The 17,983-nt window shown below is 44.0% G+C and overlaps 2 protein-coding genes and 1 long non-coding RNA gene across 5 annotated transcripts; 1 reads left to right on the forward strand and 2 right to left on the reverse strand.

The window, feature by feature from the left end:
* The first annotated feature begins 3,800 nt into the window (after positions 1-3,800).
* Positions 3,801-13,117, forward strand: LOC147422563 (protein CELLULOSE SYNTHASE INTERACTIVE 1-like). Of its 2 annotated transcripts, XM_086503424.1 has the most exons (6): positions 3,801-4,569; positions 5,388-8,437; positions 8,520-11,055; positions 11,788-12,242; positions 12,456-12,572; positions 12,656-13,117. In XM_086503424.1, the coding sequence occupies exons 2-6, from the start codon at positions 5,405-5,407 to the stop codon at positions 12,797-12,799; spliced, it is 6,285 nt and encodes a 2,094-aa protein (XP_086359550.1). In that variant the 5' UTR covers positions 3,801-4,569; positions 5,388-5,404; the 3' UTR covers positions 12,800-13,117. The 2 variants fall into 2 exon arrangements, with proteins under 2 accessions (XP_086359550.1, XP_086359549.1); XM_086503423.1 differs by lacking the exon at positions 3,801-4,569 and having other exon boundaries at positions 4,922-8,437.
* On the reverse strand, positions 10,911-12,048 carry LOC147422564 (uncharacterized). 2 transcript variants are annotated; one of them, XR_015186826.1, is made up of 4 exons: positions 11,911-12,048; positions 11,607-11,818; positions 11,246-11,283; positions 10,911-11,048 (listed from the first exon to the last, which is right to left on the reverse strand). It is a non-coding gene; the product is annotated as an uncharacterized LOC147422564 (long non-coding RNA). The 2 variants fall into 2 exon arrangements; XR_015186827.1 differs by having other exon boundaries at positions 11,246-11,383.
* Positions 12,841-14,583, reverse strand: LOC147422565 (uncharacterized). The gene is made up of 2 exons (XM_086503425.1): positions 14,021-14,583; positions 12,841-12,978 (listed from the first exon to the last, which is right to left on the reverse strand). The coding sequence occupies exons 1-2, from the start codon at positions 14,157-14,159 to the stop codon at positions 12,887-12,889; spliced, it is 231 nt and encodes a 76-aa protein (XP_086359551.1). The 5' UTR covers positions 14,160-14,583; the 3' UTR covers positions 12,841-12,886.
* Positions 14,584-17,983: the final 3,400 nt, after the last annotated feature.

Here is a 17,983-nt window from a genome sequence, read left to right on the forward strand (position 1 = left end):
TCACAGAGGGCGACGAAGGCCCTGCTACACGGAATTGAAATTACCCTCTTCTTCTTCTTCTCTCCGTCGCTATCATTTGCCCAGCTCTGTTGCCCGCCTCGTAGCTCTCTCTCTCTCTCTCTCTCTCTCTCTCTCTCTCATCTTGCACGCGATTGCAGCTACTCCCCTCGTCCTCCCTGCCATAATCAATTGCTGCGGCATCCCGACCCTCTCTCTCCCCTTCGTCAAATGTATGCTCTCTCTCATTCTCTAGCTCTCTTTCAATCCACATGCCATCCCCTCCGTTCTCCACAAAAGGTGACGGGGAAATGCTGCAATCGGGTCGTCAACAGAAAAAAAAAAACCCTCTCTCTCTCTCTCTCTCTCTTCCCTCCACGTCTCTCGCACCCTCCCTTTTTCCCTTGGAACCAAAGCAAAATCTCCTAAGATTCCAATTAATAAGCCCACTTTCAGAAATTGGGCACGCCTACTCATAGGCTTGTTTTATCGAGTCAACCATTTTATCGACAAAAAATTGAATATTGAGAAATCTATGTGAGAAGTATCACAAGATGGCTAGGTCTCTTGAGGGTTCTTAAATGGAGGAGAAATGGAGGAGAAGAAGCATGCACCCTATTTTCGGTCGATCTTGGTTGAGTTTGCCTTGCAGCTCAGCGAGCACTTACCCATCTATTGCTTTGTGGGTGCAATTATTATCACCTTTTATGACCTTCCAAATTCACTGCCTTCATAAATTTTCAGAATCTTGATGCTTTTGAAACATTTTACTTTTTTCTGAGATTGGGGAGACCTAATTGTTCCTTTTTTATTGAGTGCCTTACGCTAGGTTCCGTTCCCACCGGGCCTCGGTGTTTTCTCTTGCCCTCACTCCCCTCTCAGAAAACTTTGCTCCTTCGAGGTGCTAACAATGGAGGTAGATGTCTTACCCATGGAGGAAGACATCATTAAGTTCTCGCAAATGCTCACAGCTAGGAAACTGTAGAAGAATGAAGAAGTCGTGTCGATAGACAAAGGGGATGGATCGATGTCGTGACCTTCGAACGATGCCTTAATAAAGGGTGATGCATTGGTAAGGGGTCCGACTCAAGTGGATAATAATAAAAAATTTGACTAAGAAGGTCCTCTCTATTAAAGGAAAAGAAAAAGTGTTCGACCAATCTGCAAAAGGAATTAGCTTCGAGGTGAAATCCTTAAGGCTGGCGTGCCCCAAGGGCCAATTTTTACGATTGGAATCAAGGCGGCAATCGGTTCTGTGTCTCTCAGACCAGACATCTCATTTGCAAGAATTCTAAAAAGTCCCGACTCTAAGGACAGTGCTAAAGTCTCGATTGGTAGCAATGAGGCAGCCGATACCTTAGCTCTTAGACCAGTCATATTTTTTGCAAGCATATTGAAGGGTCCTTGCTCTCAGGATTTGGCCTTTGGCCAAGGGCACAATTGTTGTGACTTCAAGTGGTGAGGGGCATGAAAAGTTGAAGAATGAAAAGGCTCGGCTCGAACAAGAGCTGAAAGAGGTTAACAGACAGATGGCGATAGGCCCAAATGGTAACAAAAGGAGTAGCTCTCAGGCTTAAACCAATGGGTTATCTGAAGAAGGGTTGGCGGATGAGCCTTTAGTGCACTTAAGAAATCCTTTCGCAGCAGTGGAGATTGCAGAGGCTATCACTGTCGAGATTTCTTTTGCACTTATTAAGAAGTACCTTGCCATGCAAGCTAAGCTTACGCTTGGTTTTTGCTTCAAAGGGAGAGTCCCAAATAGATACGAACGGATTCAATGGATTTAGAGTCCGCAACTTCTCAGGCATGGTGGTGCAATCGAAAGCACCACTTACCTCACCAAGGGATTTTGATCAGTTAGATTCAAGGAAGACTCTAATGTTTTGAAGATTCTTGATAAAGGTCCCCTCATTTTCAACGGGACAATAGTCTATGTGGTACCCTGGGAGCCAGTTTTTTACTCGATAGAGTCTCTCTAGGGGATTCATCATGTCTAGGTTGAATTTGTTCGCTTGCCTAGTTAAAGAGTATTTCAGGTTGGTGACAATTGCTAAGAACATATGATGCCATCAATGGCTGCTTAGGGTGAAGGTTTTTCTCTGGAAGATCCTTTGGGGAGCTTTACCAAGTGGTGTGAAGGTTTTAGCCAAAGGAATTGATCCACATAGATGCTCGCAATGTAGAACGGCTAGTTAGGACCTCCCTCACTTGTTCAAGGAGCGCCCGGCAATTTGTGGCCTAGCAAAGAAGATTTGCAAATGGGTTCAAAAGACCTGAAAATTTGATTTCTTCAAGAACAATCACTTTCTGGGTGGGAAGGTATTCAAGAGTCAAGCGCTACTTATTGGCACGCAAATTGTTAGATTCTGCTACTTCAAACACGAGTGGAAGGCCAAGAACTATCGGGTCTTCGAGAACCCCCTAAAAACAGCTAGGTCAAATGAGATTATACAAGAAAGCAAGGAAGCGGTTTTCGTCATCGGAAACCAGGAAAACTATGATGAAGGAGCAAGGCGATTGGTGCCACATTGATGGGTTAGTATTTGGGTCCCTGCTCTCTGGTCACAGTTGGTTCAGCTATGTCTCTTTTTTCAATGTTTTGAGGTGGCTACCCTCTCAACCGATGTCTCTATGATTGTTGTGAGACATCATGGCTCGGTACAAGCATGGTTAGAATTTGTAATTTTTTGGTTATGCTAATATAATCCTCTCACCATTGTGAATTCTTGAAAAAAAAAACAGAGTATTTCAGTTTGTTTTAAGGCATGTGGAGAAGCATGTTTCTTACATTTTCCTCAAAATAATTTATTTTTCCTCCATAGATTGCACCTCATTTTCATGTACAAATGTAATGACTTTCACATGTATGAAAGCATTAGGGGAAAGACAAGTTTTTGGTACACACTTATACATGATAAACAATTGGTCCATCGTTGTTGGTTCCAGCCATCCAAAAGGACGCTACTACATACCAATATACATGACCAAAAAAACATTAAGAACTTATGAGAAACTCACAAGGGCCTATTTGTTGGGGGTGTGTGTGTGTGTGTGTGTGTGTGTGAGAGAGAGAGAGAGAGAGAGAGAGAAATGAAATGAAATGTTATATTAACGTCTTCAGAAGGCCAGAATGACCTATGAGACCAGAAAGTTACAATGTGGTGTATCTGATACAAAGTCAGAGTAACAAAAATGACAATGACAAAATGAAATGATGGAATAAAATGATATGGAATCTGAAGCAGCTAGGTGTGATCTAAGCAGATAGGTGGGATAGCTAAATCATAGATCACAAAAGATCCAGCTAGGTGGGATAGCTAAATCTAATGTGTCGTCGTCGAAGGCAACGTCTACAGACTAGTGAAGAGTCGGTCCATTACAAATTTTTCAAAGATATTTTAGATGAATAGTACTGATCCAAAGAGATTCAAAGAAAATTACATAAACTAAGGGCACTAACCAAGCACTTGTGTAAGAGATTGGCTAGACTTACTCTTGTGCCTTATAGGTCCTCTTAAAGAGGGGACAAGTTTAGATTAAGGCTCAATACTAAAAGATCTCTTCTCCTCCAACCACAGAAACTTGGACGACAATTGACAAATCTAAATCAATGGATTAGGACTTTGGTGTAAATTAGGTCAATCATTGAACATTAGCATTCCAAAACTCAAGAAGTTACTTGCATTAGCAGTTCTAGTGATTGATTTTACATACGAGAGTCCCGATCAATCAATTTTGATACGTAGGAAATCGAGCTAATTTGCATAACACAGTCGCGATCAATCGATTTAACTACGAAGGAAATGTTTTAATGGTGGGAGAAGTGGCTTATAAAATAAAGAAGGGTAGTGAAGGTTGGTGAAGTCTTCATGCTTAGCTTGCCTTAAAGCTTAAAATTTGGGTTTTAGCAGAGCTAACCATAATTGAAAGCTCATTGGCAAGTAGCTTGTCATTTTATGTAATGCACAAGGGGCCTACAACCCAGGCGGTCTCTTCGTAACCTGCCAATGGCCAGTCGATGGACGGTCAGCGACCGGTGATTGGCGGTGAATAAAGGTTGCTTCTGACGGGTCATGCACGGGCCATAGCCAGTGATTACGGTGGCCGGTGAGCTTTCTTGTGGGCGATGCGCCTGCTATAGCCAGGAAATTCTGTTGGTCGACGGGTCATTGCCGGTGGAACTAGCAAGTAGGGAGTCCCAGCTATGTGACACGGCCTCTTCAACAGTCAGCTCCATGGACAAAGCAACTAACAAGCTACCCACCTAACAAAAGCTCTCATTTTTGGTCCTTCACTTGCTTTGCAAGCTCTTATCCCCCGAGGCTTTGGGTTTTGCAACAAGCTTCAACGCCCACCATCTCCTGCTTCCTGAGGCTCTGCTAAAGCTCTAGCAGAGCTTGAACCTCCATAGCCAATCTATCCAATACGAGCTGATTGCCTGAGCAAATGATGCAGATGCGCCCACCATCTCCTGCTTCCTGAGAGCTCTACCAGAGCTTGCAACTCCATAGCCAATCTGCCCAATATAAGCCGATCACTGGAGCAAATTCTGCCTGATCAACCCAAACGAAGGTATGTCACATCAATGGCACCCTTGCCAGCAAAATCCTTTGTGTTATAATTTGCATTGCCAACTTTGTTAATTCCCTATCATCGTCTCCAGCAAAATTATCCTTGAAAATCAGTTGTTGGCCATCAGGTGTTATACTCTTTAGAAATCTGAGCAAACTTGTAATCGTAGTTGCATTAAAATGATAATCAGACTTTTGGGCAAGTTTGAAAAAAATGGAGTTTGAAATAGGGTTTCAAACTTGAAGCTAATTGGGGTTTTTTAAAATTGGGTTTCTTTCGCAATGGTCATCGATTCACCATTTATTCTAGTGCATAATGTTATATTATCATGAAAATGCTACCTGCTTGCAAATGTTCTAAATCAATACTCAATGGTTAAATGCTACAAAATGTTTCCAACATGTCCCAAACTTAGGGTTGCATTTAAAATGTCCTAGGGAGTGCGAATCAAACTCATTTGCGATTGACATTTGATTGGTGTTTGAAAAAGTATGCTTTTAATTTTGCATATACAAAGAAGCACAAAGGTATACACTTAGCTTTGGGTATTATTAGAGTCCATCATCAGTGAACTGTGGAATTAAAATATATTTCTAATGAACCCACGACCATCCCGTGCCATACCATGTCCAGTTTTTTGCCAGAGACCCCCTTGGAGGTCTATGGCAAAAAAATTGGCTGTGACCTCCCCAGTAACAAACTGCATCCTGACATAAGCGAATTCAATCCTCTGGCTAGGAAAATCATCTGTCGTGTTACTTGTGAAAGTGATTTCGTAAGAAGCCATGCTGACTTACCATTGGCATCAACATTTTCAGCAACTTCTTCTACAGGAATGGATAACATAGATGGTGCTTGGGCAAGCGTTGCTCAACTCATAGAGCAGCTGCGAACGAGCGCATCAGCACCGCAGCAAAGGGAATCCCTCTTAAGAAGGTTGTTCGATCTTGTTAGCAATAGCACAGATGCAAGAGCTGCAGTAAGTTGCCACCCACAATCAATACCCGTGCTGGTTACCATCCTCCGGTCCACCTTCACCACAAGCAGGATTCTCACTGCTATGATCATTGAGATCCTTAGTAGAGATGAGGAGACAAGGATCAAAATTTTGCTTGGTGGATCTATCCCTGCTTTACTTGCCTTGCTAAAATCTGGACCTCAAGAATCACAATTAACTGCAGCCCAAGTGTTGTTTGCTTTATCAAAGGGCAACAATGGAGACAAGGTCGGTCCGAAAATCTTCTCTACAGAGGGCATTGTTCCCTACTTATGGGAGCTCCTCAAGCCGGCGCATAAAGTAGGCAAACCTCTTGACGGAGTGCTTACTGGGACATTGAGAAATTTGAGCAAGGATACTGATGGCTTTTGGGACACGGCTGCTGAACTCGGAGCACTCGACATTCTTCTTAAACTGGTCTTTTCAGGGAGCTCGGAGGCACAAAGCCATTCTTGTTTCCTTCTTGCAGGTATGATTCTGGTAGAAGAAGAGACCGTTTGCACCAAGGTGATGAATTCTGGGTGTGTGGATCGCTTGCTTAAGTTGCTATCACCTGGTCATGACTTTAATGTGCGCGCTGAGGCAGCGGGTGTTTTGAAGGCCCTCTCTCAAGTGAGTCAAGAGTCCAAAAATCTGATCATTAACTCAAATGGCATTTCAGCATTGATCGGTGCTACTGTAGCTCCTTGCAAGGAGGCTATGGGTGGTGAGGTTGCACAATTACTTCAAGAGAATGCCATGGGAGCTTTAGCCAACATTTCAGGCGGTTTGCATTCAATCATTAGAGGCATGGCGGAGAGCATCGAGGCAGGAAAATCAGGCCATCATATTTCCGATACTCTTGGCGCGCTTGCTTCTGCTCTTATGGTCCTTGATGAGAAGGATACGGCCATGTCATTGTCAGTAGATCTGCTGGAAATGGAGCAAATTTTGATAAGGCAAATAAAGTTACATAGGTCAGGATTAATCCAAGAGAGGGCAATTGAAGCTCTTGCTAGTCTGTATGGAAACAAGTATCTGGCGAGCTGCATCATGCACTCGGAAGTGAAAAAAATGCTTGTCAGTCTGATTACCATGACAGCCAATGAGGTTCAAGCAGAGCTTCTTAAGTCGCTCTTGATGTTAGGCAGTAGCAGGGATACCAATGTGTGGCACGCGATCCAGCAACGGCAAGGCATTCAGCTGCTCATCTCTCTTCTGGGAGTATCGACAGAAGAGGAACAGGATTGTGCTGTTGCGTTGCTCTCTCTCATATCTCTAGAGAATGGGGATAGCAATTGGGCTATCACAGCTGCTGGCGGTATACCTCCTCTTGTTCAGCTACTGGAAGTTGGCTCCATCAAAGCCAAAGAGGATTCTGCAACCATTCTTGGAAATCTATGCATCCACAGTGAAGATATCCGGTCCTGTGTTGAGAAGGCCGGAGCTGTGCCCGCTCTTTTGTGGCTACTCAAAAATGCTAACATAAGAGGGCAGGAAATAGCAGCAAGAACCTTGAAGCATCTCGTGAGCAAATCCGATGCAACTACAATAAGCCAGCTGAATGCTATGCTAACTGGCGAGACTCCGGATTCGAAGCAATATGTCTCGGACACTTTGGGGCACTTCCTATCAGTTTCACCATTGGCCGACATACTCTTTGAAGGTTCCCCCACAAATGATTCCTTTCAAGCTTTAATGCGAATGCTGGCTTCTTTCAAAGAGGATGCGCAGCAACAGGCAGCCTCAGTTTTTGCAAAGCTTCTTACAGTCAGGCAGGATTTATGCCAGAATCCCATGATTGCAGACATTATACCACCCTTGCATAAGATACTGATTATAAAGAATGAGCAGGTAGCCATGCACGCAGCTCAATGTCTCGCAGCACTTTATGAGACTATGGATAGAAATACTGAGGTCGCAGAAGCGGCACCAAAAACATTATCTCCACTTGTCAGGTTATGCTCTTCAAAGAACATGGAAGTGCTTGAGCAAGCAATCTCTGCACTGGCAAATTTGTTGTGGGATAAGGAGTTGTCTGTTAAAGTCAAGGTGGGAGACATCCTCAATCCGATGACGCGTGTTCTAGCGGAGGGTAGTCTGCAGGGAAGAGTGCAGGCAGCCAAGGGCCTGCGAAGAATACTTGAAACACAGTCAATTGATGACACTTTGATTGAAAGGATACAAGAGTCTGGCGCAATCCTTGCACTCGTGAACCTGCTGAATATCACAAATGGTGATGGGATAGCAAAACAGCAAGCACTTGAAGCCCTCGTATCCCTTTCAAAATCGATCAAAATAAACCACCCAATGTGGTCCGCCCTCTTCCAGGCTCCTCAGTCCTTTACTCCACTAGTTAACTGTCTGGTCACAGGACAAGCTTCCATTCAGGATATGGCAGCACAAGTTCTGTCCAAGTTTTGCAAAGACCGTCCTGTGGTATTAGGAGACCAGATTTCAGCTGAAGACAAGTGCATTGCTGCTCTTGCAAATAGACTAATAGCAGCCCCAACCCTAGAGGTGCAGAATGGAGCTGCTTCCCTGCTCATATGCACAGCCAAGGAGCACCGTCAGCGAACAATGAGTGCACTTACAGAAGCTAATTGCTTGCTTGATCTAATACACTCACTAGTAGAAATGCTGAGTCCAGAAGATTCGCTATCGGATGAAGTGCTCTATACAGATGCAGCAAGGAACAACCCTCATGATGCTGCTAGGCAGTTGGATAATTCCCTCGATAACGCCGAATCAATTGAACTGGGAAAGACTGTGTCTCTATGGTTGCTCTCAATAATAGCCTCTTGTGATTATGACATCCGATGTGTGATAACAGAGGCTGGTGCCATTGAGGCCATTATCAGGGAACTCGGATGCTATACTAGCTCAAAGCAGGTTTTCAAATACACTTTATCATCTTTTATTTTAAAGAAAAAAGTCCCATACCTTCGCTAAAATGTCTTCTTTGCTTTGACAGAAAAATCAAGAAGACGATAGTGGCACATGGGTAGGTGCCCTTCTGTTGGCCATTCTATTTCAAGACAAAGATGTCTTACGATTGCCAGAAGTTAATCGCACTATCCCTGTATTGGCAATGCTGCTAAAGTCAGATGACGCTGCAGCAAGGTACTTTTCTGGTCAAGCTATTACAAACCTGGTGTTCACCGGTGATCGAAGCACCATCCTCACAGTGGCCAACTCAGGGGCCCCAGTGGGTCTTGTATACCTTCTTGGAAATGTGGATGTAGACACTCCAAACTTTCAAGACCTGGTTCAAGAATTCTCCTTGGTACCCAATCCTGCACAGACAGCTTTGGAGCAATTATTCAGAACTAATGACATCAAAATGGGATCTACTCCAAGGAAAGTGATTCCGGCTTTGATTGAACTTCTCACACCAAGTGCAGAGAGACCAAATGCTCCTCTCTTCGCTGAAGGACTGTTGACTTTGCTGGCCATGGGAAGTCATGCAAACAAATTAGCAATGGCAGAGGCTGGAGTAGTAGAGGCCCTGACTAAGTATCTTTCCTTGGGACCTACAGATAACATGGAAGAATGTACTGCTGATCTGATGCGGATTCTGTTCAGCACTACAGAATTGAGGTGCCAAAAATCAGCTATTGGGGCTCTTGAACAGCTTGTTGCAGTCTTACGGCTCGGGGGTAAGAATGCAAGGTACAGCGCAAGCAAGGCACTTCAAGAACTATTTCAGGCAGATCATATCAAAAATCATGACGCCGCAAGGCAGGCAATCCCACCCTTGATGGAAATGCTGAGAACAGGCTCAGAAAAAGAGCAAAAGGTTGCCCTCAAAACATTAGCCACTTTGTCTTACGACAATCAGCCTAAGGCAATGTTAATAGCAGACCCTGATTCTAAGTGTCTGGAATTTTTGTGCAAGACCTTGTGGGCTGATTGCTCATTGGAGCTTAAAGAAGAAGCAGCGGGTCTATGCTTTACCTTGTTTGCTTTCTCACGCATTCGGGCCAACCCTTCAGCTGCCTCTTGCATAGAGCCACTTATTTTGCTTGCAGGTGATCAAGCTGCTAGATCAACATGGTTAGCCATTTTGTATGCCCTAAACAATCTACTAGACACTCCCTCTTTAGTAAAAATTGCCCTTGAGCATGGTGCAGTGCAAAAACTTGTAGGCATGATTACAGACCCCGATCATGCTCTCTATGATGTGTCCCTTGGTTCACTAGTGAAATTAGCTAGCAGGAGTGATCAAGGTAAAGAAGAGATGGATGAATTTGGTGTGATAGAAAAGGTCCTTCACCTTTTGCCGAATCTTTCAGACTTTGCATGTGCTTCGGCAGCAGAATTGCTTCAACTTTTAACCAGTACAGGCAGGAGTCTAGGCATTCCAGCATCAAGTGCAGTAGAGCTCCTCTTGTCAGTTTTGTCTCGGCCGGGTTTGAGCATCATGGGACAATACAACACCATGCAGGTCCTCCTCAACATTGTGGGAAACTCTCACCAGCTTGCAAACTACAAGCTGAGTCCAAACCAGCCTATCAAGAACCTCATTTTGCTGTTAGATTCACCATCACAACAAGTGCAGCAGCTTGCTTCAGAATTGTTTTCTCACCTTCTTGTGGAGAGAAGGCTTGACCAAAGCGTCATAACAGAGAAAGTTGTCCTTGCATTGGTCCAGCTTGCAGCCGAAGGTGCGCAAAAGGCAGTCTTTGCTTTGGAGACTGCATCAACAGTATTGCCTCAAGCAGTGGCAGAAGCAGGTGGGATTTTGGAAGCTTCCAAAATCATTACACAGCTGGAACCTCTCCCCCCTCATGAGCTTTGGGAGTCAGCATCCTTGGTAGTGTGTAATGTTTTGCAATTCAGCCCTATGTTCTTCTGGCAAGTGCCAGTCGATACCTTTGTGAGGATGTTGCAATCAGAAAATGAAAGTACCATAGTCATCTCCCTTCAGGGTATGCTTACCTTGCAGAGGGAGAATGTAGCATATGCAGAAGCCTTTGCCAAATGTGGAGCTATAGATGCACTCATGGAGCTTCTGAGGTGCCATCAGTGCGAAGAAGCCTCTGCACAAGTGCTAGAAACTTTATTGAATGATAAAAGTGTGAGAAGCATGAAAGCCACATACACAGTAGTAGCTCCTCTTGCTAACTACTTACTTGACCCAGAGACCACGAGTAGGCGTGCCCGACTCTTGTCAGCGCTTGCACTAGGGGACCTTTTCCAGCAAGCAGGGTTTTCCCCATCTTCAGCAGATGTGATGCTCGCATGTCAAGTGCTTATGAACATTCTTCAGGATCATCCTTCAGAGGACATCAAAACTGTTGCATTAAGGGCCCTGCAAAACCTTCTGACGAATGGCCGAGCAAATAGGCGTGCCTTGGCTGAAGCTGGAGCCATTGACCTTGTTCGTGATTTACTTTGTTCAAGTAACAGAGACACAGCAGGGCAAGCAGCAACATTAGCAAAGCTCCTATTCTCCGGGCAGTCAATTCAGGAGCATGCCTCGACCGAAATGGTTAGAGCACTGTCAGGTAAAATTTGTTTACATTTCAAGCAGTAAGCATAGTCTGACGGGCTTTCTAAAGAAACCTTAAAATTACGCCTCGATGTCAAATTATATTTGACATCAAAAATAGGATGGCAATCTTGCATTAACTCATGCTTTACACATGCATACAAAAAGGTAAACACTGAATTATGAAGAGAATCTGAATTTGGTACCATGCTTGGCAACAACCTGGATTCACATTGAACAGCATCTGCAGACAAACACGTATGCGATGAAGCTCACTTGTGAGGTCAATGCCATCATGTAGACAAAAAGAAAGCATCATAACAGGAAGCAGATTCAATTCAACACTACAAAGAGCACACCAAAAGCACATGTTAGGTTTTCTTGAAGCCATGCTGCATTTAAGAACTTAATTCCTGATTACAAGGTTAGATCAAGGTTAATGCACTGTGAAGTAAAGGTCAAGCCTGAAAACACAGTTCAATCTGTGTTAAGGCACCGTCCAGAACGCACAAAATGCAACACTATGAGGTAAGCAAGTTATGCCTTGTCTGAGCGACCACTTAATACCTCTTTCTCTAGCTTATTGAACCTCCTATTATAGGAGCAATTCAACAAAGGGTCATTATCATAGAGCAGCGCCACCAGCAAGTGCCTCCACATGTTTTGTCAATTTAAGTTGTAAGTGCCTTGAATGCACCCATTAATACATTAAAAAGCTGCTGCTGATTGGTAGATAGTTTTGTTTCAGTGGCTTTGCAAAATGACTTGAGCCAAGGATCCTGCGCAAACGAAGAACATCTGAGAGCCATATCAGTCATGTTCACCAACTTCCCAAAGCTATGCGCAGCAGAGGCTGCAACTTTGTGCATACCTCTGGTCATAAGAGCCATGAAGGATGGCTCGGATGCTGTTCAAGATGGGGCCCTTGATATATTCTGTTTAATGACGCAAGCATGGCCAGGAAGCTCCAGAGAAGTGGTTAAAGCTCAAGCAACTGCCATGGCAGACGCTATCGCGGCTTTTCAGAGCTTGATCAAATCAGGTGCCACAAAGTTCCATGAAAGAGCCACCACTCTTCTTTTATGCTTGCCTGGGAGCTTAATAGTGACTATCAAGCGGGGCAAGAACCTGAAGCAAAGTACGGGGAGCACTAATGCTTTCTGCAAATTGACCCTTGGAAATACTCCAGCTAAAGAAACAAAGGTCTCTCCTCCGCCTTCTCTGTTTCGCCTGCCCCCCCCCCCCAAATAAACATACACACACACACACACACACACACACACACACACACACACACACACACACACACACACGCACGCACGCACGCACACATGCGTGCGCGCACACACATAGAATCACATGTTGAGCTTGGGCATACTGTAGAAAAAGACACTTACGTTGATGATGTGCTCGCAGGCCATTTCCAACAGCACTACCCCAGAATGGAATCAAGGATTTTCATGGCCATTTGACATTGCTCCGAAGGGTCAAAAGGTCCATATTGAATGCAAAAACAAGGGCACTTTCAGCAAGGTACACAATGAATCTCTGAATCAATGTGTAGATAGGCTCATTGTTTGCCCACATATCCTCATAACTTGGAATTGTGTCAACAGAAAACCATGGGAAAAGTGACAATCCAGGTTGACAGAGTCATTGCACTTGGAACTGTGACAGGAAACTACACTTTGCACCCTGATAAAAACAAGGATGGAACACCAAGAGTGCTGGAAATTGAGATCACGTGGTCTCCAAGATGATGCTTGCATGCATTCCATTGAAGTCTTGTTCTTTTGCGTAATAACAAAAGCGAAAAGAAATGCAGCAACCTCAAAAGGCATGAAGAACTACCCTCGCAGAAGGTGCATATTGCACAATTGCAAGCTTCCATCGTATGGCATATGCAACCTTGCAAGCTTCCACAGAGAGAGTTGTTGACCTGCAATTTTCATGTCCCATGCCATCAGCCCATTGTCCACAGACAGACTAACCTTCTCTCTCTCTCTCTCTCTCTCTCTCTCTCTCTCTCTCTCTCTCTCTCTCTCTCTCTCAGAGCTGAAAGCCAAAGAGATACAGATCCTGCAAATTGCAATTCCTTTGGGACCCGTACGATGCTACTCGACGTTGTAAAGACACAGTAAGTTTTACATACCGAGCTTCAACGGCAAAGACCTTGAAAAGAAGAGGAACTCCTACCTTGCCGGCTTGCAGAGGCAGAACGTTCAAATTTGCTGGTGCATTTGCTTGGATGAGGGTACCACAAAAGTAGGAGCAAAAAAAAAAAAACGGGCAACCCTTTTAGAGAGAGTCCTCTTAATACGGCCTAAGGTCTACCCATACAAAATTGTTCTCTATACTTTTTTGAGATTAATATGTAACCAGAGGGTTGTTCTTGTGGCTAATTAGAAGCAAGGCTTAACTTTGTGACATTCTTTTCTCACCTTTCCCCTAAAGTCAAAACATGTGTAAACATTCTCTATGCATCGATTAGGTAGTGTTAAATATATTCTTGAATGCTTCATTATTAAATAAGATCATTCTCTAAAGCCATGATAAGGCAACTATAGCTACCCGGGAGATGATATCTAAACCCTGTCAAAAGAAAATTCAATGAAAATCCACCCATATCAATGTGTTTATCTTTATAACCTTTTTGAAACATATATTCATTGTTGGCTTCTTTACTTGCTCTATTGAATTTGCTATTCTTTGATGTTTAAGCAACTTATAGGTGATGCATCTTTTGGCCTGTCTTAAGGGCTAAGGCTATAGTGATGTGTTCCCTTTTTGTTAGTGTAAAAGGAAAGATTATTGTTTAGAGATGTATAATTTTATAATTTGTTAATTGAGAGAGAAGACACTCATTAGAGAGAGACGTTAGAAGACACTTGCAAGCATTGAATTGAAGAATACCTAAGTGTTGTAGCTTCTATTTTGAATCACACACTTACTAGACAGACATACCTCAATCAAATCCATACCTTTGGGAAGAAAGCCTTGCCTTCGTGACAAACAACACCCACCTTCTTCTTCCAGCAGGCATCTATGTTGATTCTGTATTTCTGCAATTATCTCTCTTTGCACCACTTCGAGGAGTTCTACCATCGTAGCATGCCCCATTGGTCGCGTGCATAAGAGCTTCCATGCTGGGTCTATGTCTAATGGAATCCATCAATGATAATACATTGCAAGCAGGGCCGCCCTCCCCCTCGTAGCCCTCCTCTGTGCAAGCATCCACCCCTTGCCCTCCTACGTCGGGTGACATCTCCCTGTTCTCTTCGCTTTTTGTTCATGCACACAGCAGGGAGTTGCATCTCAGCTTGCCGCGGTGCGAACGAAAAGGAGACCCCTCTCTCTCTCTCTCTCTCTCTCTCTCTGCGTCCGCTTTGGATCCACACGACACCACACTTTGCAGGCATCCACAACAACGCCTTCACCACACTATGGCTTCCAGGCGTGCCTTCACCAGCTGCATAAGTTCAAGAGCAGGGCCAAACGCGCAAAGAGTTTGCAAGCGCGGCTACAGTCAAATTATCGCACTGAGAAAAAATCTCTCTCTCTCTCTCTCTCACACACACACACACACACACACACACACACACACACAGGCCACGTCTTCCCTTTTATCCTTTTAAAAAATTGACAAAATCTCCACACCAAAGATTTTCGGCATGGTCGAGAGCTGCTGCACTGCGAAGAGGAGCAAATCAAGTGAAGAGTGTGAGTCGAACGGGGCAAGTGTTGGGCCAACTGTGTTCGAGGTCTTACATGCATGCACCCTCATCAAAATTGGGATGGTGCAAGACAGTGAGAAGTGGAGATAGAGCCGCTGTCTTGCGGTCTCTGTCAACACAATGCATCAAACACACACTGAGATGGCATGTTTGAGGATGAGCCAGTACAAAGAGAGATGTGCACGAGAGTGAGAAGCGGAGATAGAGCCGCTGTCTGTGCGGTCTCTGTCAACACAATGCATCAGACACACAGTGAGATGACATGTTTGAGGACGAGCCAGTACAAAGAGAGATGGCTTTTTCTTGCTTTGGTTGGTCCGGTGCACATAGACAAAAAGAGAAATGAGGCCAACACCGAGTCGAGTGTCGTTTATTATGGACTTGCAAGAGAGAGACAGGGAGACAAGAAGGGAGGTGCGAGGCGATGGTGCCACTAGGCCGGTGTCGAGGCAGGCAAACATAGAGATAGCAGGGAGGCGAGTGATAGTACGGATGGTGTACAGGGTGTTGATCACAAAAATTTTTGCATCAACTGTGTGTATTTCGGATTTTTCACAGGTATGTGTTTCGACGTCTAAATCAGGGCTTCAGATCAGAGTGATGGAAAGGTTTGAAGAGCTAAATCTTCAGCCATTTAGAGTGAACGATTGCATATGTGAAAGTGTGGGGCTGATTTGGTGAGACTCGAGCCATGTCACCAAGCTAGAGGTACATGTACAGGTACAGAACATCCAGGTTTCTTACAGGTTGCAGTGTTTAGCATCAACACACATTTTAGTGGAAGTACTTGATGCGCATATGCATTGTTATGCACTTTTGATAGCGCTTGAGCTCTTTTGAGAGCGGTTTTACTTCTCGCAGGGATTTGTTCACTGCTTGCACATTTCGTTTGGCACCTGTTTGAGTGCGTATACTGCACCTTGTAGTATTGTTGACAGTGGATGTACGTTGAGTTTCAAAAATTGCCATATGTACCTTTTGTGGAGCCGATTTGGCTTGTTTCTGACAGTCCCAACCGTTTTTGAAACTGCTTCGGAGGTCCTTTCTGAGACTAGGCTGGTTTCTTGTCTGCATAACCTTTGGGAGAGTCGATAGCGTGAGGTTTTCTTGAATTGGGGGATTCTCGAATGTTGAGATCCTTTCGGTGATACAGATTGTTGGAGTACCCCTTTTTTTCGTGGCCTCGCCATAGGACATGTATAGAGAGGGCTAGGTGCATTTGACGCCATGTTGGCAGTCTTGGGTCAGTTTTTGACTTCTTATGCACATTTAGTGGTTGATACGCTTGTCTTATGCTCTGAGAGCATTACTTTTGATGTGTTACTGATGTCTTGTGATAGTTTTGGATTGAGGTTCTGTCAGTTTTTCTGGGGAAACTCTGCCGAATTTTTCCCAGAACTACCAATGTTTATCGCCATATTATCTTTAGCTTACATCCATGTCATCTAGCGATGAAAAGGATATTTACAATATTCGGAAATTTGATGGGACGAATTTTGCTATTTGGAAAGAGCAAATTCAAGATGTCCTTATACAAAAAGGCCGGCTTGGATCCTATCATGGAGCGCCCAGAGGGCGAGCATACAGATGTTGAGTGGGAGAAACTCGATGCTAAGGCCAAATCTAACCTCCGTTTGCATTTGGCCGAATCTGTGGACTTTACTATAGTTGGAGAAAGGACTGCTACAGATGTATGGGATAAGTTGTGTTCCAGTTACAAGAACAAAAGTGCCACTAATAAGGTTTTCTTGATGAAGAAGCTGTTTGACCTTCGTATGAAGGAAGAGGACACTATTTCTACTCACATTAATGAGTTCAATATCATTTTCACTCAGTTGACCATTCAGGGTTTGGTCTTCGATGAGGAAATCAAATGTATCTTCTTGCTATGCAGTTCACCCTCGTCTTGGGATACATTTTGTACTGCGATTAGCAACTCAACACCTGGTACCAGTCTAGTGTACAATGACTTCCTTGGGAGTCTGTTTATCGAGGAGATTCGCTGGAAATCTTTCAAAGGCAAGAAGGATGGTGATGCGTATGTTGTTGGTGATAGACACAGGGGTCGCACTCAAAGTAGTGCCAAGAGCAAGGAACATGGCGGCTCACACAGTAAAGCTCGGGGTACTATGCGTAGTATCGAGTGCTATCACTGCCATAAAAAAGGGCATGTGAAGAAGGATTGCAGGAAATGGCAGCAAAGCAAGAAGGATAAACAATCCGGTGAAACTTCTAAGTTTGATGATTCAAACAAGGGCAAAGCAGAGTTAGAGGAGATCAATGTGCTAGAGTCTTCAAATGCTCCTATTGTAGAGACTCTTCCAGCGGTTGTTATGCCACTTACCGCTGACGTGTTGGTCTTCACAATAGATCTACCTGTTGAGCCTCTTGTTACAGAAGATGTGCAGTATGCACAGAATTGGATAGTAGATTCTGGTGTGAGTTTCCATGTGACACCACATAGAGAGTGGTTTTGTACTTATTCTCACTCTTGTGGCAAAGTGAGACTTGGTGATGCTTATGAACTAGACATTTGAGGGTGTCAAAAACATCAAATTGCATCTAAGAAATGGCACGCACTTTACTTTATGTAATGTCAGACATGTGCCCAAGTTGACTAAAATCTTGATTTATGTTGGTTAGCTTGATGATTTGGGCTACAACACCACATTTGGCAATGGTACGTAGATAGTACGCAAAGGTAATCTTGTTGTACTCAGAGGTCAGAAGCATGGTACCTCGTATTCCATGCATGTGTCAGATGTTGGTCATGATTACATATCTATAGCCGATCTGCCGTCTACTGAGTTGTGGCATTGCTGCCTAGGTCATATTAGCCAAAAAGGAATGAGAACTCTGACTCGTTTTGTCTACTTACCTGTTTTGTCTTATGTTGACTTTCCTGTTTGTGAGCACTATATCTATGGCAAACAAACTAGGTCCGTTCACTTACCATTGGGTCAAAAGCGAGCTGAACCTCTAGATTTAGAACATAGTGATGTTTGTGGTCCTATGTCAACCAAACCTCTAGGGGGTCTAGCTATTTTGTGACATTCATAGATGACTCTACTCCAAAGATGTGGGTATATCTTTTGAAACAAAAGGATCAAGTTCTTCCTGTGTTCCAATTTTTTTTTAGCACTTGTTGAGAATCAGTCAGGCAAGAAACTCAAGAGGTTGCGGACTGACAATGGTGGAGAGTATGTCTCC

The sequence above is a fragment of the Adiantum capillus-veneris genome, chromosome 27 (assembly GCF_014529385.1).
Source record: "Adiantum capillus-veneris isolate H3 chromosome 27, ASM1452938v2, whole genome shotgun sequence".
Lineage (NCBI taxonomy): Eukaryota > Viridiplantae > Streptophyta > Polypodiopsida > Polypodiales > Pteridaceae > Adiantum > Adiantum capillus-veneris.